Source organism: Scyliorhinus torazame, chromosome 6 (assembly GCF_047496885.1).
Source record: "Scyliorhinus torazame isolate Kashiwa2021f chromosome 6, sScyTor2.1, whole genome shotgun sequence".
Taxonomy (NCBI): Eukaryota; Metazoa; Chordata; class Chondrichthyes; order Carcharhiniformes; family Scyliorhinidae; genus Scyliorhinus; species Scyliorhinus torazame.
Genome location: NC_092712.1, coordinates 25,245,254 through 25,271,292, shown reverse-complemented (window position 1 = coordinate 25,271,292; position 26,039 = coordinate 25,245,254). Strand labels below are relative to the sequence as shown.

The 26,039-nt window shown below is 51.0% G+C and overlaps 1 protein-coding gene across 2 annotated transcripts in view; it reads right to left on the bottom strand.

The window, feature by feature from the left end:
• The window catches only part of naprt (nicotinate phosphoribosyltransferase), an 84,235-nt gene that overhangs the window by 8,376 nt on the left and 49,820 nt on the right, over nt 1-26,039 (bottom strand). For both annotated transcript variants that reach the window (XM_072508047.1, XM_072508048.1), the window contains exons 7-10: nt 19,287-19,427; nt 19,094-19,178; nt 9,339-9,419; nt 7,589-7,691 (exon numbers count right to left, since the gene is read on the bottom strand). In XM_072508047.1, coding sequence (XP_072364148.1) covers nt 7,589-7,691; nt 9,339-9,419; nt 19,094-19,178; nt 19,287-19,427 — 410 coding nt within the window. The remainder of the gene's footprint in view (nt 1-7,588; nt 7,692-9,338; nt 9,420-19,093; nt 19,179-19,286; nt 19,428-26,039) is intronic.

Sequence of the window (26,039 nt, the reverse complement as noted above, 5' to 3'; positions counted from 1 at the left end):
TGTAATGAATTCGTTTCTTAGAGAGATTGAGTTGGCATATTCCAGATTTTAATAAGCTTTGGAGGGAGCCGAAGCCAGTTGAAAAATAAAATCTGATTGATGCTCTTAATCCATTTTTGGATTTGGATTTGTTTTATTGTCACGTGTACCGAGGTCCAGTCCAGACAGATCATTCCATATGTGGAAAAACATAGGCCATACATAAATGCACAATGTAAATACATAGACACAGGCATTGCGTAAAGCATACAGGAGTGTAGTCATGTGAGAGTACCTTTAAGAAATGGGTGTTTATAAATGGATGCGTATATAAATATCTGTAGTGGGTGTACCTTTAAGAAATGGGTGTTTATAAATGGGTGCGTATATAAATATCTGTAGTGGGTGTACCTTTAAGAAATGGGTGCTTATGACTGCAGTGATGTCAGAGAGTGGGTGGAGCTGGGCTGTCTGTCAGCTTTTTACTTTCACTTTAGGCTTTTTTGCTGCAGGGTGGGTTTGGTTTCATTTTAGTTTTGGAGAAGCTGAAATCACAGCAGGATGTGTGTGAATCTCTGCAAGCATATGAGTGTTCATTTGGGGTTTTCAACATGGTAACTGTTCTCAGTAGTGAGTTTGAACCTGATGTGTTTCTGTTAAAAGGTGTTTTTTAAGTCTTCTGGATGTTGTTTGGGAATTTATTAAGGATTACTTAGTGTTGTATTATTTTGAGGTTGTATTTGAATTAATGGTTGCTAAGATGTTCACTGTATGTTTTAAAAAGGTTAACTGGAGTTCATAGAATAAACATTGTTTTGCTTTAAAAAATACTTTTCCATTTCTGCTGTACCACACCTGTAGAGTGGGCCGTGTGCCCCATACCACAATCTATTAAAAGTTATGGGTCAGGTGAACTCCATGATACACTTTGGGGTTCTCTAAATCCTGGCCCATAACAAATTGGGGGCTCGAGGGGGATAAAAGTCTATCTATTGGATTGGCTTAGTGAACTTAAAGACAGTGAGGGGTGAGCTTATTGTGGTTGCTTTTTAGGTGTGGTATTTCAGTTTAAGTGGAGAGTGTGTTGTGGACAATGGCTCTTTCAGAGGCTCTGAAGTTTTTGGGGGTGGAGACGGTCACACACAGTATCTTACGGACAGAGACTAAAAGCAGACTGTTAGATTTGGCAAAAACATTGCAGTTAACATCACCTGACAAAATGCGAAAAGATGAGGTAATTATGACGGTGGCGAAGCATTTAAAGTTGCCTGAGATACAGTCTCACTCATTGGAAATGGCACAAATTCAGTTACAAATTAAACAAATGGAACATGAGAAAGAATTAAAGCAGCTTGAATACAAAAGAGAGAGAGAGGAAAAAGAGAGAGAAGAAAGGAAAACAGAAAGAATAGCCCGAGCAGAAAAAAAAGAAAGAGTAAGGGAGATACACATCAGGGAAAAAGATAAAAGACGCAATTCTCCCATCGGCAGACTAAGTCCCGACGCTGGAGTGAAAACCGGAACATTTCACTCTGGCGTCGGATGCTGCTCTCAACCCCCTATTCTCCCGGCACCGGGGGGTCCGGAGCAGCGCCGCGTCATTTACGCGCGTCGGGCCTTGGTGCCGCGTAAATGATGTCACCCACGCATGCGCGGTTGCCGTCCTCCCCGAGGCCACCCTGCACAAAGATGTCGGATGGATCTTGCGGGGCGGCAGAGGAAAGGAGGTCCTCCTTCAGAGAGGCCAGCCCGCCGATCGGTGGGCACTGATCGTGGACCAGACTGATTTTGAGGCCGCCCCCGGTGCAGGAACCACCCCCCCCCCACAGGCCGCCCCCCCAGCGTTCCCGCGCTGTTCCAGCCGGCAGCGACCAGGTGTGGACGGCGGCTGCGGGAAGCCGTTGTGTTGGGCAGGCCGCTTGGCCCATCCAGGCCAGAGAATCGCCGCTCGCCCATTACAAATGGCGAGCGGGGATTCTCCCAGCGGCCAGCCGTGATTCTCGCTGCGCCGGTTTGGGGGGGGGGGTGGGAGAATCGCGTGCGGGTACCGGGACGGCGTGGCGGGTCTCGCGCGGTGCCCCGGCGATTCACCCACCCGGCGTGAGGGGGAGAATTCCGCCCAAAGACAGAGTTTGAACGTCAGAAAATGGCCATGAAACATGACAGTCAGTTAAAATTGGCAAGCGTAAAGGGAAACGTACAGTTGGATGATCGTGATGAGGATAGCGAGGCTTAGTGGGGATCTATTTAAATATGTTCAAGCATTGCCAAGGTTTGACGAGAAGGAGGTAGAAGCCTTTTTCATTGCATTTGAGAAGGTGACTAAACAAATGAAGTAGCCACAGAACATGTGGGTATTACTGATTCAAACAAAGCTGGTAGGTAGGGCTAGTGAAGTGTTTGCATCACTACCGGAGGAGGTACCTGAGACGTATGAGGAGGTGAAGAAATCCATCTTGGGTGCATATGAACTAGTGCCTGAAGCTTACAGACAAAGGTTTAGAAATTTAAGGAAAGAATTTGGTCAAACATACATGGAGTTTGAAAGGCTCAGAGTAATTTTGATCGGTGGATAAGGGCTTTGAAAATAGACCAAACATATGAGGCTCTCAGAGAAATTATACTTTTGGAGGAGTTTAAAAATTCAATTCCTGATGTAGTGAGAACTCATGTGGAAGAACAGAGGGTTAAAACTGGGAGATTAGCAGCTGAAATGGCAAATGATTATGAATTAGTTCATAAATCAAAGATTGGTTTCTGACATCAATTTCAGCCGGTGAGGGATAGAAACTGGGGACATGAGAAATACTCAAGTGGTAAAGGTAAAGGTGAACTGATGGGAGATAATAAGGAGAATGTACCTCAGATTAAAAAAGAAATCCAGGGGGGTGGAAAAGAAATGAAAAATTTCAAATGTTTTCACTGTAATAAACTAGGCCATGTAAAGTCGCAGTGTTGGTGGTTGAAGAAAAGCACTGATGTGGTAAAACAGGATAAGACAATGGGGATTGTTAAAGTGGTAAAGGAAAGCCCAAGGGAAGCGAAGGAGGTGCAAAAGATTGTACAGCCTGATCAAGAAGTAATTGTTAAGAAGGTGCCAGATCTCTTTAAAGGATTTACTTGTGTGGGTAAAGTTTACTCGTGTGTATCAGGAGGAGTAGGTAAAGAAGTCACAATTTGAAGAGATACGGGAGCTAGTCGATCTTTAATGGTAAGAGATGAGGAGTTATGTAGTTTGGGAAGAGTGTTGCCAGAAAAGGTGGTAATATGTGGAATTCAGGGTGAGAGGAGTAGTGTTGCATTATATAAGGTAAGGTTGGAAAGCCAGTGAAGAGTGATGAAGTGGTAGTAGGAATAATAGAGGAACTATCTTGTCCAGGAATACAGTTTATCTTGGGAAATAATATAGCTGGATCATAGGTGGGAGTGATGCCTACTGTGGTTGATAAGCCAGTGGAAAATCAGACAACTGATGTGTTGAAGGACGAATATCCTGGGATTTTTCCGGATTGTGTAGTAACAAGGTCGCAAAGTCACAGGTTAAGACACGAGGAGAAATCAAAGAGTGAAGATGAAGTTCAAGTGCAATTATCGGAAACGATTTTTGATTAGATGGTTGAAAAAGAACAAGAACAGGTGGAGGATGAAGCGGATATTTTTAGTTCAGGAAAATTGGCGGAGTTACAACAGAAAGATGTAGAAATAAAACGGATGTATCAGAAAGCATATACGGAAGAGGAATCTGAGTGTATGCCAGAGTGTTATTACCGTAAAAGTGATGTCTTGATGAGAAAATGTAGACCTGTACATATGCAGGCGGATGAAAAGTGGGCAGAAGTTCATCAAGTTGTATTGCCGGTAGGGTATAGAAAGGAGGTGTGGCGAGTTGCACATGAGATACCAGTGGGAGGTCATTTGCGAATAAGGAAAACTCAAGCTAAAATCCAGAAACATTTTTATTGGCCTGGACTACATAAAGATGTATTTAAATGTTGTCAATCATGTCACACATGTCAAGTGATAGGGAAACCTCAAGCAGTGATAAAACCAGCGCCCTTAATACCCATTCCAGCATTTGAGGAATCTTTTCCAAGGGCCCTAATTGATTGTGTAGGACTGCTTCCTAAAACATAAAGTGGGAATCAATATCTTTTGATGATAATGGATGTGTCTACTAGGTTTCCAGAGGCCATTCCTGTACGTAATATTACAGCTAAAAAGATTGTGGAGGAGTTACTTAAATTCTTTACTAGATATGGACTACCCACAGAAATACAATCGGATCAAGGGTCGAATTTTACCTCAAGGTTATTCAAAGAAGTTATGACAAGCTTAGGAATAAAACAATTTAAATAAACTGCGTACCATCCAGAATCGCAGGGAGCATTAGAAAGGTGGCATCAGGCATTAAAGACAATGTTGAGGGCTTATTATCAAGATTATCCAGAGGATTGGGATAAAGGAATTCCAAAGGGGATGTTTAGCTCACTGGGCTAAATCGCCGGCTTTGAAAGCAGATCAAGGCAGGCCAGCAGCACGGTTCAATTCCCGTAACAGCCTCCCCGAACAGGTGCTGGAATGTGGCGATTAGGGGCTTTTCACAGTAACTTCATTGAAGCCTACTCGTGACAATAAGCGATTTTCATTTTTCATTCGTACTGTTTGCAATTAGGGATGCACCTAATGAGTCAACCAAATTTAGTCCTTTTAAACGAATTTTTGGTCATGAGGTAAGAGGACCACTTTAATTGATTGAGGAAAAATTGGTGAGTGAGAAATCAGAACTTACATTATTGGATTACGTGTCAAATTTTAGGGAACGATTAAATAGAGCAGGTGAATTGGCTAGACAACATTTAAAAGGTGCACAAAATGTGATGAAACGGGTAGTGGACAAGAAATCCAAAGTTCGTAGTTTTGCCAGTGGGGATAAAGTTTTAGTGTTGTTACCAGTGGTAGGTAAACTTTAAAAGCAAGGTTTTGTGGACCTTATCAGATTGAAAGGAAATTAAGTGAGGTGAATTATGTGGTAAAAACACCAGATAGAAGGAAGACTCACCGAGTGTGTCATGTGAATATGCTTAAAAGGTATTTTGATAGGGAAGGAGAGAAAAAGGAGGAGGTGTTAATGATTCTAACTCAAAGTGACAAACCAAATCCAGATGACTTTGAATCTGACATACCTCAAATTAAATTGGAAAATGAGGATGTTTTTAAAAATTGGAATAAATTGTTGAGTTACCTTCCAGAGGAAAAACGAACCTGAAAGAGTTATTGATATCACATGGGCATGTTTGTAGAGATAAATTGGGAAGTACTAAAATGGCTATACAGATGTGGGAAATGCTGTTACAATCAAACAACATCCATACAGACGTAACCCTTTAAAATTGGCACAGGTTAACAAAGAGATTGAGAGTATGCTTAAAAATGGCATAAAATTGAAGTGGGTTGCAGCCAATGGAGCTCACCCATAGTGATGGTACCAAAACCAGACGGTACCCAACGGTTGTGTGTGGACTATAGAAAGGTTAATGCAGTTACAAGAACGGACTCTTATCCTATCCCACGTTTGGAGGATTGCATTGAGAAAGTGGGACAATCAGCTTTTATTTCCAAACTGGATTTACTTAAAGGTTACTGGCAGGTACCTTTATCCGAAAGGGCGAAGGAGATTTCAGCTTTTGTGACTCCAGATGGTGTATACCAATTCAAAGTTATGCTATTTGGCATGAAAAACGCCCCAGCCACATTTCAACGGTTAACTAACAAAGTTGTTTTAGGATTACCCAATTGTGCGGTATACATCGACGATCTGGTAATATTCAGCCAGACATGGAAAGAACATTTAAAACATCTGATGGAGTTATTCGATTGACTTCAGGAGGTGGGTTTGGTGATAAACCTAGCCAAAAGTGAATTTGGAAAAGCCCAAGTCACTTTCCTTGGCCATACAATCGGACGGGGTCGAATGGTCACACGGGATGTGAAACTTACAGTTATTGAGGAGTTTCCGATACCCTCAAGACGAAGGGAAATAATGCGATTTCTTGGCATGAGTGGATTTGATCGAACATTTGTGCAAAAGTTTTGTAGCGTGGTTGGTCCATTGATGGACTTGCTGAAGAAACGTCTAAAACTTCAGTGGACCGCGGACTTTCAACAGGCATGTGACAGCCTGAAAGCTGTGATAACCAATGCTCATGTGTTGGAGAATTACAAAGGACTCTGTGATCAGATTGAACTAAAGTATCTGACTTTAAAGAGAAATGCCGAGATGTAGAGAAATGGACAGATCGTGCAAGGACCTTCTTGTTCAAAGAGACTGTCAAGCAAGAAGGATTTCAGTTGGAGGTAGAAAGATATATGGACTATATTATTACATCTGTTTCTGTATGTTGTTTTTTGAAACGATAAAGTATATTTACTGTGTGCATTTCTTAAAGGATAGTGAAAAGGTGAAAAATGAAACCATCTTGAAGTTGATGGCTTTTTTTTGTTGGGGGGAGGTGTCATGTGAGAGTACCTTTAAGAAATGGGTGTTTATAAATGGGTGTGTATAGAAGTATCTGCAGTGAGAGTACCTTTAAGAAATGGGTGTTTACTACTGCAGTGATGTCAGAGAGTGGATGGATCTGGGCTGTCTGTCAGCTTTTTACTTTCGTTTTGGGTTGTTTGCTGCAGGGTGTGGTTTAGTTTTGTTTTCAGAGCTGGATAGCTTCAGTCACAGCCAGAAGGTGTATGAATCTCTCTCTCTGTAATCTAAAGACTGTAAATCAGTCCTGGTGATTTAAAACTAATAACAGTAGTGACCCTAACCTGATGTGCTTCTGGTAAAAGGTGTTTTAAGTCTTATGGATGTTAAAAGGAAAGCTTAAAGGATTACTTAGTGCTGCAGTCTTTGGGGGTTGTATTTGAATTAATGGTTGCTAAGATGTTCACTGTATGTTTTAAAAAGGTTAACTTGAGTTCATAGAATAAACATTGTTTTGCTTTAAAAAATACTTTTCCATTTCTGTTCAACCACACCTGTAGAGTGGGCCGTGTGCTCCCCATACCACAATCTAGTAAAGGTTGTGGGTCAGGTGAACTCCATGATACACCTCGGGGTTCTCTAAACCCTGGCCCATGACAAATCACTTGAATTTGTTTTTAAAACCTTGGTTCAATTGGTGGCATTTGTTCCCTTCGGGTCAGAAGGTTGTTGTTTTAAATCCCACTCGCGAGACTTCAGCACAAAATCACGGCTGTACTGAGGGAGTGCTGCACTGTTGGAGGTGCCTCATCTTTCGGGTGGGACCCATTTTTCTGTTCAGGTGGCGGTAAAAGATCCCAAGGCACTATTTGGAAGATGAGCAGGGGGTGTTCACCTCAGCCTCCTGGCCAATCAACCTCACAAAATCAGGTTATCCTGGTATTACCGCATTGCCGTTTGTGGGAGCCTGCTGTGCACAAAATGGCTGCTTTGTGTTTCCTACATGACAGCAGTAGCCAAACGTATGGACTTCATCAATTGAACAGTGCTTTGGGCCTGTGAAAGGTGCCCATTCCCAGCCTAGACCAGTTAATTCCAGTTAGGCAGCATCCCCCCTCCTGTCCCATCTCTCACCATCAAGGCCGTACAATCTGCAAACTGTTTTCTTTCCTGGGAGAGTCATTTTCTCCCTGTCCTCAGTCAATTTGATCCGGGGTTTCCCACAGACCTGTGTCAGCTGCAGAGCAAAGGGCAAAGGTCAGTCAGCAAGCAGGAACCCAAGAATTCCCAATTCCCGGAGAATGGGGCTGTGTTTGTCAGGAGAAGGATTCCTCACTCCAGCTGGTGAGTCTGGGCAGCGAGAGCCAGCAAGCAGGGAATAAGTCCCTGTGTCTACGTGGGAGGCATTTCTCCCTGATCCCGGCCCGGAGGAGCTCCGACCTGGGAACCAGCCCAGAGATGGAGCTTTGTCACGGGAATCAGTAAGGTGCTGGAGCTCTGTCATGGAGATCAGTCTGGTGTCGGAGCTCTGCTATGGGGATCGGGAGAAGGAGCTCCGTCATGGTGCAAGTCCAGAGACGCTGCTTTGTCATGGGAATCAATCCAATGTCAAAGCTCTAACATGTGATTGGGTTTTCGATCAGCTCCAACATGGGGACAGGGATTTGTATCGAGACGGAGCTGCAGCATGGGGATGGGTCTAGAGTGGAAGCTCCACTATTCGGGGTCTGGGGTCAGTCATTGCAATTAGTCCGGTAACAACAATCCCAACAGTGCCAACAACCCTCCCTACCTCTATAACCTCTTCCAGCCCCTACAATTCTCCCTCTCTGTAACCTCCTCCAGCCCCTACAACCCTCCCTATCTCTATAACCTCTTCCAGCCCCTACAACTCTCCTCCCTATCTCTGTACCTTCCTCCAGACCCAACAACCCTCCCTATCTCTGTAACCTCCTCCAGCCCCAACAACCCTTCCTATCTCTATAACCTCCTCCAGCCCCAACAACCCTCCTCCCTATCTCTGTAACCTCCTCCAGACACAACCCTCCCTATCTCTGTACCTTCCTCCAGACCCAACAACCCTCCCTATCTCTATAACCTCCTCCAGACACAACCCTCCCTATCTCTATAACCTCCTCCAGCCCCAACAACCCTCCCTATCTCGATAACCTCCTCCAGTCCCTACAACCCTCCTCCCTATCTCTGTAACCTCCTCCAGACCCAGCAACCCTCCCTATCTCTATACCTTCCTCCAGTCCCTACAACCCTCCTCCCTATCTCTGTAACCTCCTCCAGACCCAACAACCCTCCCTATCTCTATAACCTCCTCCAGTCCCTACAACCCTCCTCCCTATCTCTGTAACCTCCTCCAGACCCAACAACCCTCCCTATCTCTATACCCTCCTCCAGTCCCTACAACCCTCCTCCCTATCTCTGTAACCTCCTCCAGCCCCTACAACCCTCCCTATCTCTATACCTTCCTCCAGTCCCTACAACCCTCCTCCCTATCTCTGTAACCTCCTCCAGCCCTCCCTATCCCTATAGCCACCTCCAGCCCCTACAACCCTCCCTATCTCTGTAATTTGCTCTATTCCCTACAACTATCAGTTTCTTTGCTAACTTGATGGATGTTGTTAGTCACTCAGCTCAATGCGTAGCTTCAGCCACCGCAGCCCCCTCCCCTGCCCCCCCCCCCCCCCGGGACTCCCCTGCCTGCCCCCCCCCCCCCCGCCCCCCGGACTCCCCTGCCTGCCCCCCCCACCCAGACTCCCCTGCCTGCCCCCCCCCCACCCAGACTCCCCTGCCTGCCCCCCCCACCCAGACTCCCCTGCCTGCCCCCCCCCCGGACTCCCCTGCCTGCCCCACTCCCACACACAAACTGTACCTTATACACACACCCCAAGGACGGCTGCAGGGGGCAAGTGACCAGATTTGTTCCCACACCGATTGAATCAACTTCATTCCTCTGGAAAACAAGGACAATTAGTGAAAGAGGGTTAGAGTGAGGAGAGGGGGAGGGACCGGCAGATTTGAGAGAGTGGTGAGGGGGGAGGGTCCAGAGAGTTAAAGAGAGTAGAGGGGCAGGACGGTTTGGAAGGGGGGGGGGGGGTGGATTAGAATGCGAGATAAGGGATTGGAGGGTTTGAATGAGGGGGAATCATAGAATTTACAGTGAAGAAGGAGGCCATTTGGCCCATCGACTTTGCACCGACCCTTGAACAAAGAACAAAGAAATGTACAGCACAGGAACAGGCCCTTTGTCCCTCCAAGCCCGTGCCGACCATGCTGCCCGACTAAACTACAATCTTCTACACTTCCTGGGTCCGTATCCCTCTATTCCCATCCTATTCATGTATTTGTCAAGATGCCCCTTAAATGTCACTATCACCCCTGCTTCCACCACCTCCTCCGGTAGCGAGTTCCAGGCACCCACTACCCTCTGCGTAAAAAACTTGCCTCGTACATCTACTCGAAACCTTGCCCCTCTCACCTTAAACCTATGCCCCCTAGTAATTGACCCCTCTACCCTGGGGAAAAGCCTCTAACTATCCACTCTGTCTATGCCCCTCATAATTTTGAAGACCTCTATCAGGTCGCCCCTCAACCTCCGTCGTTCCAGTGAGAACAAACCGAGTTTATTCAACCGCCCCTCATAGCTAATGCCCTCCATACCAGGCAACATTCTGGTAAATCTCTTCTGCACCCTCTCTAAAGCCTCCACATCCTTCTGGTAGTGTGGCGACCAGAATTGAACACGATACTCCAAGTGTGGCCTAACTAAGGTCCTATACAGCTGCAACATGACTTGCCAATTCTTATACTCAATGCCCCGGCCAATGAAGGCAAGCATGCCGTATGCCTTCTTGACTACCTTCACCACCTGTGTTGCCCCTTTCAGTGACCTGTGGACCTGTACACCTAGATCTCTCTGTCTTTCAATACTCTTGCGGGTTCTACCATTCACTGTATGTTCCCTACCTGCATTAGAACATAAGAACTAGGAGCAGGAGTAGGCCATCTGTCCCCTCGAGCCTGCTCCGCCATTTAATGAGATCATGGCTGATCTTTGTGGACTCAGCTCCACTCTCCGGCCCGTACACCATATCCCCGAATCCCTTTATTCTTTAGAAAGGCATCTATCTTTTTCTTAAAAACGTTTAAAGAAGGAGCCTCAACTGCTTCACTGGGCAAGGAATTCCAGAGATTCACAACCCTTTGGGTGAAGAAGTTCCTCCTACACTCCGTCCTAAATCTACCTCCCCTTATTTTGAGGCTATGCCCCCTAGTTCTGCTTTCCCCGACCAGTGGAAACAACCTGCCCGCATCTATCCTATCTATTCCCTTCATAACTTTTTTTTTTAAAATAAATTTTATTCAAATTTTTTGGCCAAACAAAACAATACAAAGGTTTTCCTTTTTACAACAGTAAAACAGTATAAATAACAGTGGCCGTTTTTAACAAATAAATAAATAATATATAAACTAAATGGCAACTGCCCTATCAAAAATAATAACTCTCCAAAAATAAAATCCAACAATCCAATATGCATAGCCTAATACAAATATCTATACAAAAACACCCCCGAGGACCCGCCCGGGCCCTCCCCTCCCCCCCCATCCCCCCCCCTCCCCCCTGGGTTGCTGCTGTTACCTTCCCATTTCCTTTATCATTCTGCGAGGTAGTCAATGAACGGTTGCCACCGCCTGGTGAACCCTTGAGCCGAACCCCTTAGTGCAAACTTTATCCGTTCTAGTTTTATAAACCCTGCCATGTCATTTATCCAGGTCTCCACGCCCGGGGGTTTGGCTTCCTTCCACATAAGCAATATCCTTCGCCGGGCTACTAGGGACGCAAAGGCCAAGACATCACCTCTTTCGCCTCCTGCACTCCCAGCTCTTCTGCAACCCCGAATATAGCCTACCCCCAGCCTGGCTCGATCCGGACCCCCACCACCTTCGAAAGCACCTTTACCACCCCCACCCAGAACCCCTGTAGTGCCGGACATGACCAAAACATGTGGGTGTGGTTTGCTGGGCTTCTCGAGCATCTCCCACACCTATCCTCTACCCCAAAAAATTTACTGAGCCGTGCTCCAGTCATATGCGCCCTATGTAGAACCTTGAATTGTATCAGGCTTAGCCTGGCGCACGAGGACGACGAGTTTACCCTACGTAGGGCATCAGCCCACAGCCCCTCCTCAATCTCTTCCCCCAGCTCTTCTTCCCATTTCCCCTTCAGATCATCCACCACGATCTCCCTGTCGTCCCTCATTTCCCTGTATATATCCGACACCCTACCATCCCCCACCCATGTCCCTGAGATCACTCTATCCTGAACCTCCTGCGTCGGGAGCTGCGGGAATTCCCTCACCTGTTGCCTCGCAAAAGCCCTCAGTTGCATGTACCGAAATGCATTCCCTTGGGGCAACCCATATTTTTCCGTCAGCGCTCCCAGACTCGCAAACGTCCCGTCTACGAACAGATCTCTCAGTTGCACAATCCCAGCTCTCTGCCATGCTCCAAATCCCCCATCCATTCTCCCCGGGACAAACCTATGGTTATTTCTTATCGGGGACCGCACCGAGGCTCCCGTCCTTCCCCTATGTCGTCTCCACTGCCCCCAAATTTTTAGTGTTGCCACCACCACTGGACTTGTGGTGTATTTCTTCGGGGAGAACGGCAACGGCGCCGTCACCATTGCTTGTAGGCTGGTTCCCTTGCAGGATGCCATCTCCAATCTCTTCCACGCCGCTCCCTCCCCTTCTCCCATCCACTTACACACCATTGAGATATTGGCGGCCCAGTAGTATTCACTTAGGCTCGGTAGTGCCAGCCCCCCCCTATCCCTGCTACGCTGCAAGAACCCCCTCCTCACTCTCGGGGTCTTCCCGGCCCACACAAAACTCATGACACTTTTCTCAATTCTCTTGAAAAAAGCCTTCGTGACCATCACCGGAAGGCACTGAAACACAAAGAGGAATCTCGGGAGGACTACCATTTTGACCGCCTGCACCCTACCCACCAGTGACGGGGCACCATGTCCCATCTCTTAAAGTCCTCCTCCATCTGTTCCATCTTGTTAAATTAAGCCTATGTAAGGTTCCCCAACTCCTGGCTATCTGAATCCCTAAGTACCTGAAATCTCTTATTACCTTCCTCAGCGGTAAGTCATCTATTCCCCTGCTCTGCTCCCCCGGATGCACCACAAACAACTCACTCTTACCCATATTCAATTTGTACCCCGAAAATTCCCCCAAACTCCCTGAGTGTCTGCATTATCTCAGGCATCCCCTCCACTGGGTCCGCAACATACAGCAATAAATCATCTGCATACAAGGATACCCGGTGTTCTTCTCCTCCCCTGAGCACTCCCCTCCACTTCCTGGAGCCCCTCAGTGCTATGGCCAGGGGCTCAATCGCCAATGCAAACAGTAACGGAGACAGGGGACACCCCTGCCTCGTCCCTCTATGAAGACGGAAGTAATCAGACCTCTGTCTGTTCGTGACCACGCTCGCCACCGGGGCCCTATACAGCAGCTGTACCCATCCGATATACCCTTCTCCAAAACCAAATCTCCTCAGCACCTCCCACAGATAATCCCACTCCACTCTGTCGAATGCTTTCTCGGCGTCCATCGCCACCACTATCTCCGCCTCCCCCTCTGGTGGGGGCATCATCATTACCCCTAGCAACCTCCGTATGTTCGTGTTCAGCTGTCTCCCCTTAACGAACCCAGTTTGATCCTCGTGGACCACCCCCGGGACACAGTCCTCTATCCTCGTCGCCATCACCTTGGCCAAGAGCTTAGCATCTACATTTAAAAGGGAAATAGGCCTGTAGGACCCACACTGCAGCGGGTCTTTTTCCTTCTTCAAAAGGAGCGATATCGTTGCCTCCGACATAGTCGGGGGCAGCTGCCCCCTTTCACTAGCCTCATTAAAGGTTCTCGTCAAAAGCGGGGCCAGTAAGTCCTTATACTTCCTATAAAATTCCACCGGGAATCCATCCGGTCCCGGGGCCTTCCCCGCCTGCATGCTCCCAATCCCTTTTACCACCTCCTCCATCTCAATCTGTGCTCCCAGTCCCGCCCTCTCCTGGTCCTCCACCTTAGGGAATTCCAGCTGATCCAAGAAACACATCATTCCCTCCTTCCCTTCCGGGGGCTGAGCCTTATATAACCTCTCATAAAATGCCTTGAACACCCCGTTCACTCTCTCCGCTCCCCGTTCCATCTCTCCCTCCTCATCTCTCACCCCACCTATCTCCCTCGCTGCTCCCCTCTTCCTCAATTGGTGGGCCAGTAGCCGACTTGCCTTCTCTCCATACTCATACTGTACACCCTGTGCCCTCCTCCACTGTGCCTCTGCCTTACCCATGGTCAGCAGGTCAAATTCTACATGTAGCCTTTGCCTTTCCCTGTACAGTCCCTCCTCCGGTGCCGCCGCATATTGCCTGTCCACCCTCAAAAGTTCTTTCAGCAATCGCTCCCTTTCTTTACCCTCTTGCTTCCCTTTATGTGCCCTTATGGATATCAGTTCCCCTCTAACCACCGCCTTCAACGCCTCCCAGACCACTCCCACCTGAACCTCTCCATTGTCATTAAGCTTCAAGTACCTTTCAATGCACCCCCTCTCCCTTAAACATACCCCCTCATCCGCCAATAGGCCCATATCCATTCTCCAGAGTGGGTGCTGTTCTTTTTCCTCTCCTGCCTCCAGGTCTACCCAATGTGGAGCGTGGTCCGAAATAGCTATGGCCGTATATTCCGTCCCTGTCACCTTCGGAATCAGTGCCCTTCCCAAGACAAAAAAGTCTATCCGTGAGTATACTTTGTGGACATGGGAGAAAAATGAGAACTCCTTACTCCTAGGCCTACTAAATCTCCAGGGGTCTACTCCTCCCATCTGTTCCATGAAGTCCTTGAGCACCCTGGCCGCTGCTGGCCTCCTCCCGGTCCTGGACCTCGATCTGTCCAGCCCTGGATCAAGCACCGTATTGAAGTCTCCCCCCATTACCAACTTTCCCGCCTCCAGGTCCGGGATACGTCCCAACATACGGCTCATAAAATTTGCATCATCCCAGTTCGGGGCGTATACGTTCACTAGAACCACCGCCTCCCTTTGCAATCTGCCACTCACCATCACGTATCTACCCACACTATCTGCCACTATGGTCTTTGCCTCAAACAGTACCCGTTTCCCCACTAATATAGCCACCCCCTGTTCTTTGCATCTAACCCCGAATGAAACACCTGCCCCACCCATCCTTTGCGTAGTCTGACCTGGTCTATCAGTTTCAAATGCGTCTCCTGCAGCATAACCACATCTGCCTTTAATTTCTTTAGGTGTGCGAGTACCCGTGCCCTTTTAATCGGCCCGTTCAGCCCTCTCACGTTCCACGTGATCAGCCGGGTTGGGGGGCTCTTTACCCCCCCCCCTTGTCGACTAGCCATCCCCTTTTTTAACCCAGCTCCTCACCTGGTTCCCACGTACCCGTGTATCCCCCCGACGGCACCCTCCTGCCCCGACCACCCTACCCCATAACAGCTCCCCCTTCTCCTTAGCAGCAGCAACCCAGTTAACACCCCCCCCCCCCCTCCCCCCCCCCCTCCGCTAGATCCCTTTCTAGCGTAGTTGCACCCCCCATGTTGCTCCCAGAAGTCAGCGGACTCTGGCTGACCTCGGCTTCCCCCCTTGTCCTCGGCCCCCACTGTGCGAGGCCCCCTCCTTCCTGCGTCCCTGTTCCCGCCATAATTACCATAGCGCAGGAACAAAGCACGCGCTTCCCACTCGGCCCCGCCCCTAATAACCGGCGCCCACAGTTCCTCATACTCTCCAACCCCCCCCCCCCCCCGCCCCCCCCCCCCCAACATGGGGAAGAGAGAAAAGTTACAGGATTGCAAGATTAACAAATTGAAAAATCATCCCCCCCTCCCTTTTCCCTCACCCCACATAATCACCCCACCACTTTGTCCCAAAAGTTCTTTCTCTCGCCAGACTATTCCAGCTTCTCGTCCACAATGAATGTCCACGCCTCTTCTGCCGTCTCAAAGTAGTGGTGCTTCCCTTGGTGTGTGACCCACAATCTCGCCGGTTGCAACATTCCAAACTGGGTCTTCTTTTTGTGAAGCACCGCCTTAGCCCGATTAAAACTTGCCCTCCTTCTCGCCACCTCCGCACTCTAATCCTGGTATACGCGGATCACCGCGTTCTCCCACCTACAGCTCCGAGTTTTCTTTGCCCATCTGAGGACCGTCTCTCTGTCATTATAACGGAGAAACCTCACCACTATAGCTCGAGGTATTTCTCCAGCCCTCGGTCTTCGGTCCAAAACTCGATAAGCTCCCTCCACCTCCAAAGGGCCCGTCGGGGCCTCCGATCCCATTAGCGAGTGAAGCATCGTGCTCACATATGTCCCGACGTCCGCCCCTTCTGCGCCTTCAGGAAGACCCAGAACCCCTAAATTCTTCGTCCTCGAATTATTCTCCAGTACTTCCAGCCTTTCCACACACCTTTTGTGCTGTGCCTCGTGCGTCTCTGTCTTCACCACCAGGCCCTGTATTTCGTCTTCATTTTCAGCAGCCTTTGCCTTCACGACCCGAAGCTCCTGCTCTTGGGTCTTCTGCTCCTCCTTTAGCCCTTCAATTGCCTGTAATATCGGGGCCAACAGCTCCTTCTTCAACTCCTTTTTCAGTTCTTCCACACAGCGCCGCATGAACTCTTGTTGGTCCGGGCCCCATAACAAACGGCCACCTTCCGACGCCATCTTGCTTTGAGCTTGCCTTCCTTGCCGCTGCTCCAGAGGATCCTCCGCAATCCGGCAGCTATCCTCTCCCTTATCCATGCGTGTCCGGGGGGATTCCCTTCTGGTTTACCGCACAGTGTTTTTGGCCGTTTAAATTGCCGTTGGGGCTCCTATTAAGAGCCCAAAAGTCCGTTCCACCGGGAGCTGCCGATCATCATAGCTGGTCATCGCCGCACCCGGAAGTCTCCCCCTTCATAATTTTATATGTCTCAATAAGATCCCCCCGCATCCTTCTAAATTCCAATGAGTACAGTCCCAGTCTACTCAACCTCTCGTCATAATCTAATCCCCTCAACTCTGGGATCAACCTAGTGAATCTCCTCTGCACTCCCTCCAGTGCCAATATGTCCTTTCTCAGGTAAGGAGACCAAAACTGAACACAATACTCATGACCTCACATTTGTCCGGATTAAACTCCATTTGCCATCTCTCCGCCCAAGTCTCCAAACAATCTAAATCCTGCTGTATCCTCTGACAGTCCTCATCGCTATCCGCAATTCCACCAACCTTTGTGTCATCTGCAAACTTACTAATCAGACCAGTTACATTTTCCTCCAAATCATTTATATATACAACAAACAGCAAAGGTCCCAGCACTGATCCCTGCAGAACACCACTAGTCACAGCCCTCCAATTAGAAAAGCACCCTTCCATTGCTACTCTCTGCCTTCTATGACCTAGCCAGTTCTGTGTCCACCTTGCCAGCTCAGCCCTGATCCCGTGTGACTTCACCTTTTGTACTAGTCTACCATGAGGGACCTTGTCAAAGGCCTTACTGAAGTCCATATAGACAACATCCACTGCCCAACCTGCATCAATCATCTTTGTGACCTCTTCGAAAAACTCTATCAAGTTAGTGAGACACGACCGCCCCTTGACAAAACCATGCTGCCTCTCACTAATACGTCCATTTGCTTCCAAATGGGAGTAGATCCTGTCTCGAAGAATTTTCTCCAGTCATTTCCCTACCATTGAAGTAAGGTTCACCGGCCTGTAGTTCCCTGGATTATCCTTGCTACCCTTCTTAAACAGAGGAACAACATTGGCTGTTCTCCAGTCCTCTGGGACATTACCTGAAGACAGTGAGGATCCAAAGATTTCTGTCAAGGCCTCAGCAATTTCCTCTCTAGCCTCCTTCAGTATTCTGGGGTAGATCCCATCAGGCCCTGGGAACTTCTCTACCTTAATATTTTTCAAGGCGCCCAACACCTCGTATTTTTGGATCTCAATGTGACCCAGGCTATCTACACACCCTTCTCCAGACTCAACATCCACCAATTCCTTCTCTTTGGTGAATACTGAGGCAAAGTATTCATTTAGTACCTCGCCCATTTCCTCTGGCTCCACACATAGATTCCCTTGCCTATCCTTCAGTGGGCCAACCCTTTCCCTGGCTACCCTCTTGCTTTTTATGTACGTGTAAAAAGCCTTGGGACTTTCCTTAACCCTATTTGCCAATGACTTTTTGTGACCCCTTCTAGACCTCCTGACTCCTTGCTTAAGTTCCTTCCTACTTTCCTTATATTCCACACAGGCTTCGTCTGTCCCCAGCCTTTTCGCCCTGACAAATGCCTCCTTTTTCTTTTTCACAAGGCCTACAATATCTCTCATTATCCAAGGTTCCCGAAAATTGCCGTATTTATCCTTCTTCCTCACAGGACCATGCCGGTCCTGAATTCCTTTCAACTGACACTTGAAAGCCTCCCACATGTCAGATGTTGATTTACCCTCAAACATCCACCCCCAATCTAGGTTCTTCAGTTCCCACCTAATATTGTTATAATTAGCCTTCCCCCAATTTAGCACATTCACCCTAGGACCACTCTTATCCTTGTCCACCAGCACTTTAAAACTTACTGAATTGTGGTCACTGTTCCCGAAATGCTCCCCTACTGAAACTTCTACCACCTGGGCGGGCCCATTCCCCAAAACCAGGTCCAGTACAGCCCCTTCCCTAGTTGGACTGTCTACATATTGTTTTAAGAAGCCCTCCTGGATGCTCCTTACAAACTCTGCCCCGTCTAAGCCCCTGGCACTAAGTGAGTCCCAGTCAATATTGGGGAAGCTGAAGTCTCCCATCACAACAACCCTGTTGTTTTTACTCTTTTCCAAAATCTGTCTACCTATCTGCTCCTCTATCTCCCGCTGGCTGTTGGGAGGCCTGTAGTAAACCCCCAACATTGTGACTGCACCCTTCTTATTCCTGATCTCTCCCATATAGCCTCACTGCCCTCTGAGGTGTCCTCCCGTAGTACAGCTGTGATATTCTCCCTAACCAGTAGCGCAACTCCGCCACCCCTTTTACATCCCCCTCTATCCCGCCTGAAACATCTAAATCCTGGAACGTTTAGCTGCCAATCCTGGCTCACACCTCTCTCTATCCCCGTAACCCAGTAACCCCACCTAACCTTTTGGACACTAAGGGGCAATTTATCATGGCCAATCCACCTAACCTGCACATCTTTGGACTTGTGGGAGGAAACCGGAGCACCCGGAGGAAACCCACGCACACACGGGGAGGATGTGCAGACTCCGCACAGACAGTGACCCAAGCTGGGAATCGAACCTGGGACCCTGGAGCTGTGAAGCAACCGTGCTAACCACTGTGCTGCTCTGCACCCCCCCCCCCCCCTTGTGCTACCGTGCCCCCCAGGTGAGTATGTGGGTTGAGTGACGGGAGAGGGAAGGGGCAGGAGGGTTTAAGTGAGGGGCAGGAGGGTTTGAGTGAAGGGGGCGAGAGAAGGCAGGTCGAAATGACATGCAGACAGGTGAGACCCTCTCAGCTGTCGCCGTGGGTGCATCACTCTCGCCTCTGATTGGTGCGTTACTCTTACCTGGTTCTGTAAGTTTATAAGATCCTTTTCACTGACACCATTGCTGATGATAATGGGTATTTCTGAAAACCACGATACTCCGAATCTGAGGGTAAAAGCAGTTCATCGTTAACCAGATCATTTAATATGAGGGGAGAGATTTGGGAATAAGACAAAACGAGGATTGGAGGTGAGTATGGCTGGTCAGACTTACTCCTTAGCACAGGCCTGTAATGTGATGCGGATCTTTAAAGACTGCTGTACCAGGTCTCCACTGTCCAGCCGCAGTCCGTGTGTTTTGTAACCCATTTCATGCAGAGCCAAGGACACTGCGCAGAAGTTGGGAACACCACTCCTGCGGGGGAATGTGAAGACAGAGTTAGGAATCTCCCCTGGACTCGAGACTTTCAACTCCCGCTACAGCTGCCAAGCCAAGATGGGCTCCTCAGGAGGTCCACGCTCAGCATGGGGTCACCCCTTAACTCGACAAGACCCACAAGCACCATCCTGGGCTGACAACTCTATCCCAATGGGCCACGTGCTGGGTTAAATCGCAAAATTGTCCTCGTAGGAGCAACACAGGGTTAACCTTAACCAGAACCCCGTGGAAAGGTTGGGGGGCAGGGAGGCCTGTGAAATGGTGAAGACGATTTGGGGGTGGGGTTGGTGTGCCTGTGCCAAGGTGCCCGCTGTAGGGAAGGTGGCGGAAAGCTCTCTTTCCCAGTGGCCAATTAAGCTCTTTAAGTGATACAATTACGGCCCCTTCCCACCATTGTTGGCATTCAGTCAGGTAGGGAAATCTGACTTCCGGTTGCGGCCATGCGGAGCTAAGTCCCACTTTCGGCAGCTCCCGCTTGGAACGGACTTTTGGGCTCTTTTCAGGGCCCCTAACGGCATTTTTTCAACATTTCCCGGTGTGGGAAGACTGCAACATTCCCCCGACAGCGTGTGGCTTGGACCAGGAGCGGGGCGACTAAAAAAGTGGTGGTGGACCCAAAGAAAGTGCGAAGGAAGAAGAGCAAGATGGCGGCGGGCGGGGACCAGGCAGCGTGGATGCAGTGTGCGCAGGAGCAGCAGGAGGTTATCCAGCGCTGCTTCAGGGAGCTCAATGTGGACCTGCTGGAGCCGATGAAGGCTTCCATCGATAAGCTGCTGGAGACCCAGACGGCCCAGGGGGTGGCGATCCGCGAGGTCCGACAAAAGATCTCCAATAATGAGGACGGGATCTTAGTCCTGGCGATAAAGGTGGAGGCGCACGAGATGCTCCACAAGAAATGGCAGGAACGGTTCGAGGAGATGGACAATCGGTCGAGGCGGAAGAATCTGCGGATTCTGGGCCTCCCGGAGGGGCTGGAGGGGCCGGACATGGGGGCCTATGTGGTCACCATGCTAAACTCGCTGATGGGAGCAGGGTCCTTCCAGGGGCCCCTGGAGCTGGAAGGGGCCCATAGAGTGCTGGTGAGGAGGCCCAAGGCTAACGAGCCGCTGTGGGCGGTGCTGGTGAGGTTTCATCGGTTCGCTGTTCGGTAGTGCGTGCTCAGGTGGGCCAAGAAAGAGAGGAGCAGCAGCTGGGAGAACGCGGAGGTTCGTATATATCAGGACTGGAGCGTGGAGGTGGCGAAGAAGAGGGCCGGGTACAATCGAGCGAAGGCGGTGCTGCACAGGAAGGGGGTGCAGTTTGGCATGCTGCAGCCGGCGCAACTGTGGGTCACCTACAAGGACCGGCACCATTATTTTGAGTCTCCGGAGGAGGCGTGGGCCTTTGTTCAGGCCGAGAAGCTGGACACAAACTGAGGGTCGGGATGGGTGGTCGGGGATTGTTGTTGGTGTGTTACACTTTGAGGGGGGGGTTCTTTGCCCTTATTTCTGTTTGGTTCGATGAGGGTGGTTAGGGTGGGTTGGGCACTGATTTGGTTGGGTCTGTCGGGTGGGCTCTTGGAGGGGGGCAAGTAAATGGAGTAGGGGTTGATGGCCGGTAGGGGGGATGGGGCCCCGCGGGGGAGGGGGGGGCCCGAGTCGGGGGTGAGGGGACCGGGCCTGTAAAAGGTGCTGCGACAGAGGTGGCGGGGCCGGGCAGGTGGAAAGCGCGGGTTTTTTCCCACGCTGAAGGCTGGAGGGGGCGGGGCGGGGAAGCGAGGGTTGTTTCCCGCGCTTGGGATGGAAGGGGGAGGCGGAGAGCCCTCTGATGGGTAATGGAGGAGGAGGGGATGTCCCACAATGGGAGGAGTCGAAGGAGAGGCGGGAGTGGCCGGGGTCAGCAGGAGTCAGCTGACTTGTGGGAGTGCAATGGGGGGAGCAAAGCACCTAGGAGGGGTCCGGGTTGCTGCTGGTATGGTCAAGGGGGAGCTGGAGCGAGTAGGGGGGTTGGGACGGGGGTATGCCGCTGTGGGGAACGGGCCGGGCGTGGGGTGCGGGCGCGTGGCTGGCCGAGGAGGGGTTATGGCTAGTCGGCGGGTGTAGCGCACAAAGACTCCATGAGACGAATAGAGTGAAGTCGATGAGGCTTTATTAAGCGTGTCTGTTCCCCAGCAGCTCGACAGTAAACTGGCCTGCGGGGGAAGACACCGGCTTCTTATACTCCGCCTTCAGGGCGGAGCTTGAGGTCAACGGCCAACCAGGACCCGGGATCTGTCAGCCAATGACATTAGGGCTTCCAGTCCCACATGACCCCCAATACATACTACCACAGCGGGGGAGGGGGGCGGGTAGCCCCCTGATCCGGCTGATAACCTGGAACGTAAGGGGACTGAATGGGCCTGTCAAGTGGGCCCAGGTGTTCGCGCATCTGAAGGGGATGAAGGCGGATGTGGTCATGCTCCAGGAGACACACCTGAAGGTGGCAGACCAGGTAAGATTGAGGAAGGGGTGTGTAGGTCAGGTGTTTAACTCGGGGCTAGATGCCAAAAATCGAGGGGTGGCGATCTTGGTGGGAAAGAAGGTGTCGTTCGAGGCGTCGAGCATTGTGGCAGATAATGGCGGTAGGTACATAATGGTAAGTGGTAAGTTGCAGGGAGAGAGGGTGGTACTGGTCAATGTGTATGCTCCGAACTGGGACAATGCGGGTTTTATGCGGCGCATGTTGGGTCGGATCCCGGACTTGGGGGCATGATAATGGGGGGGGGGGGGGGAGACTTTAACGCGGTGTTGCATCCGGCACTGGATCGCTCCAGGTCTAGGACGGGTAGGAAGCCGGCGGCGGCTAAAGTGCTGAGGGGGTTTATGGACCAAATGGGAGGGGTGGACCCTTGGAGATTTGCAAGGCCGGGGGCTAGGGAATTTTCATTCTTCTCACATGTCCATAAGGCTTATTCCCGAATCAACTTTTTTATTATGAGCAGGGCACTGACAGCAAGAGTAGAGGATACCGAGTATTCGGCAATAGCCATTTCGGACCACGCCCCGCATTGGGTGGACTTGGAGCTGGGGGAGGAGAGGGACCAGCGCCGTTGTGGCGCCTGGAGGTGGGGCTGTTGGCAGACGAGGTGGTGAGCGAGCGGGTCCGAGGAAGTATAGAGAGATACCTGGAAGCCAACGATAACGGGGAGGTCCGAGTGGAGATGGTATGGGAGGCACTGAAGGTGGTGGTTAGGGGAGAACTGATCTCCATTAGGGCCCACAAGGAGCGGAGGGAGCGGGGGGAGAGGGAGAGGCTGGTGGGGGAGATGGTGAGGGTAGACAGGAGGTATGCGGAGATGCCCGAGGAAGGATTGTTGAGGAAGAGGCGCAGCCTCCAGGCCGAATTCGACCTGTTGACCACCAGGAAGGCAGAGGCGCAGTGGAGGAAGGCCCAGGGGGCGGTTTATGAATATGGGGAAAAGGCAAGCCGGATGCTGGCGCATCAGCTTCGGAAGCGGGACGCAGCTAGGGAGATCGGGGGAGTTAAGGACAGGGGAGGGAGCGTGGTGCGGAGTGGGGTTGGCACCAATGGGGTCTTCAGGGGCTTTGATGAGGAACTGTATCAGTCCGAGCCCCCACTGAAGGAGGGAGGGATGGGCCTCTTTCTGGACCAATTGAGGTTCCCGAAGGTGGAGGAGGGACTGGTGGCGGGATTAGGGGCCCCGATTGGGCTGGAGGAGCTGATCAAAGGGATAGGGAGCATGCAGGCGGGGAAGGCACCGGGGCCGGACGGTTCCCCGGTCGAGTTCTATAACAAATATATGGACCTGTTGGGCCCAATGCTAGTTAGGACCTTCAATGAGGCAAGGGAGGGGGGGGCCTTGCCCCCGACGATGTCCCGGGCACTGATCTCCTTGATCCTGAAGCGGGACAAGGATCCCCTGCAGTGTGGGTCTTACAGACCGATTTCACTGTTAAATGTAGATGCCAAGGTGCTGGCGAAGGTCTTAGCCACGAGGATTGAGGACTGGGTGCCGCAGGTGATCCATGAAGACAGATGGGGTTCGTGAAGGGGAGGCAGTTGAACGCGAATGTGCGGAGGCTCCTGAACGTTATTATGATGCCGGCGAGGGAGGGGGAGGTGGATATAATGGCAGCGATGGACGCTGAGAAAGCCTTCGATAGGGTAGAGTGGGGGTACTTGTAGGAGGTGCGGGTTTGGGGAGTGGTACGTCAGGTGGGTTAGGCTGTTGTACGAGGTCCCGATGGCGAGAGTGGCCACGAACATGCGGAGGTCTGAGTACTTTCAGTTGCATTGAGGGACGAGGCGGGGTGTCCCCTGTACCCCCCTGCTCTTCGCACTGGCGATTGAACCCCCGGCTATGGCACTGAGAGAGTCGAGGATCTGGAGGGGGTTGGTGCGGGGCGGGGAGGAGCATAGGGTGTCGCTCTATGCGGACGACTTGCTGCTATATGTGGCGGACCCGGTGGGGGGATTGCCGGAGGTAATGAGGATCCTCAGGGAGTTCGGGGATTTCTCAGGGTACAAGGTCAATATGGGGAAGAGCGAGCTGTTCGTGGTTCACCCAGGGGACCAGGAGAGGGGGATTGGCGAGCTCCCACTAAAAAGGGCGGAGAGGAGCTTCAGGTATTTGGGGGTCCAGGTGGCCAGGAGCTGGAGGGCCCTGCATAGGCTTAATTTCACAAGGCTGGTGGAGCAAATGGAGGAGGAGTTTAAGAGGTGGGACGTGCTACCGCTGTCCCTGGCGGGTAGGGTGCAGTCAGTTCTGATGACGGTGCTCCCAAGGTTTTTGTTCCTGTTCCAGTGCCTCCCCATTCTTATCCCGAAGGCCTTCTTTAGGCGGGTCAACAGGAGCATAACGGGATTTGTGTGGGCACGAGGGACTCCGAGGGTGAGAAGGGTGTTCCTGGAGCGGAGTAGGGATGGGGGGGCTGGCACTGCCCAACCTCTGTGGGTACTACTGGGCCGCCAATGTGGCGATGGTGCGCAAGTGGGTGATGGAGGGGGAGGGGGCTGCATGGAAGAGGCTGGAGACGGCGTCTTGTGAGGGTACGAGTCTGGAGGCGCTGGCAACGGCGCCGCTGCCGCTCCCTCCAATGAGGTATACCATGAGCCCGGTGGTGGTGGCTACCCTCAAAATCTGGGGGCAGTGGAGGCGGCACAGGGGGGAAGTGGGGGCCTCGGTGTGGACCCCAATACGGGGGAACCACCGGTTCGTCCCAGGGAGAACAGGGTTTTCGGGGTGGCACAGGACATGGATAAGAAGGTTGGGGGATCTGTTTTTGGATGGGATGTTCGCGAGCCTGGGTGAGCTGGAGGAGATGTATGGGCTCCCCCTGGAAAAACACCTTTAGGTATCTACAGGTAAGTGCGTTTGCCAGGCGGCAAGTGGTGGAATTCCCGCTGCTGCTGCCACGCAGGGTCCAGGACAGGGTGCTCTCGGGGGGGTGGGTTGGAGAGGGGAAGATCTCGGCAACTTACCAGGTGATGCAGGAGGAGGACGAGGCCTCGGTGGTGGAGGTAAAAGGTAAATGGGAGGAGGAGTTGGGAGAGGAAATTGAGGAAGGGACGTGGGCAGATGCCCTGGGGAGGGTGAACTCTTCCTCATCGTGCGCGAGGCTCAGCCTCATACAGTTTAAGGTGCTGCACAGGGCACACATGACTGGGACAAGCATGAGCCGGTGTTTTGGGTGCGAGGACAGGTGTGTTAGGTGCTCAGGGAGCCCAGCAAACCACACCCATATGTCCTGGGCATGCCCAGTGCTGGAGGAATTTTGGAAGGGCGTTGCGAGGTCGGTGTAGAGGGTGGTAGGTTCCAGGGTCAAGCCGGGCTGGGGGCTCGCAATATTTGGGGTGGCAGGGGAGCCGGGGGTGCAGGAGGCGAAAGAGGCCGGTATTCTCGCCTTTGCGTCCCTGGTAGCCCGGCGGAGGATTCTTCTTCAGTGGAAGGACGCAAGGCCCCCAAGCGTGGAATCCTGGATCAACGATATGGCAGGGTTCATTAAATTGGAGAGGGTGAAATTTGCCTTGAGAGGGTCGGTACAAGGGTTCTTCAGGCGGTGGCAGCCGATCCTAGACTTCCTGGCGGAACGATAGACATTGGTCAATGGCAGCAGCAACCGGGGGGGGGCTACGCTGGGGTATCTGAGGGGGTGTATATATTTGTTATGTTTGCTATGTGTTAATTCGGGGTGTTAATTTATTATTTATGTACAGAGGGGAGGGGGGCACGGGGGTTGTTTAATTTTTTTTTGTATTTAATTCTATTGGGTTCCTTTTTCATTTTGTTGTTGATATTTTGTGAAAACTTCAATAAAAAATTTTTATTAAAAAGAAGGTGGGGAAATCTCCCCGCAGGATCAGGGTTGGGCCCTCCTATTTGGTTATCAGCATACCCCCAGTGCCAATGGCCACCTTCTACGGTGGTGCTGCCATTTCCCACCCCCTCTCCAGGGCCTGCCGCGGCTCCCCATTTTCCAGTGCGAGCTCCTTCCATGGCGGCCGTTACCTCCAGGTGCAGTCCCATCAGTGGCCACCGGTCCCGGTGGGCACTGCTGAGCTACAGGCCCTCTGACTGGCCCGCAACTCCTGGAGGGGGCCGACGAGCCT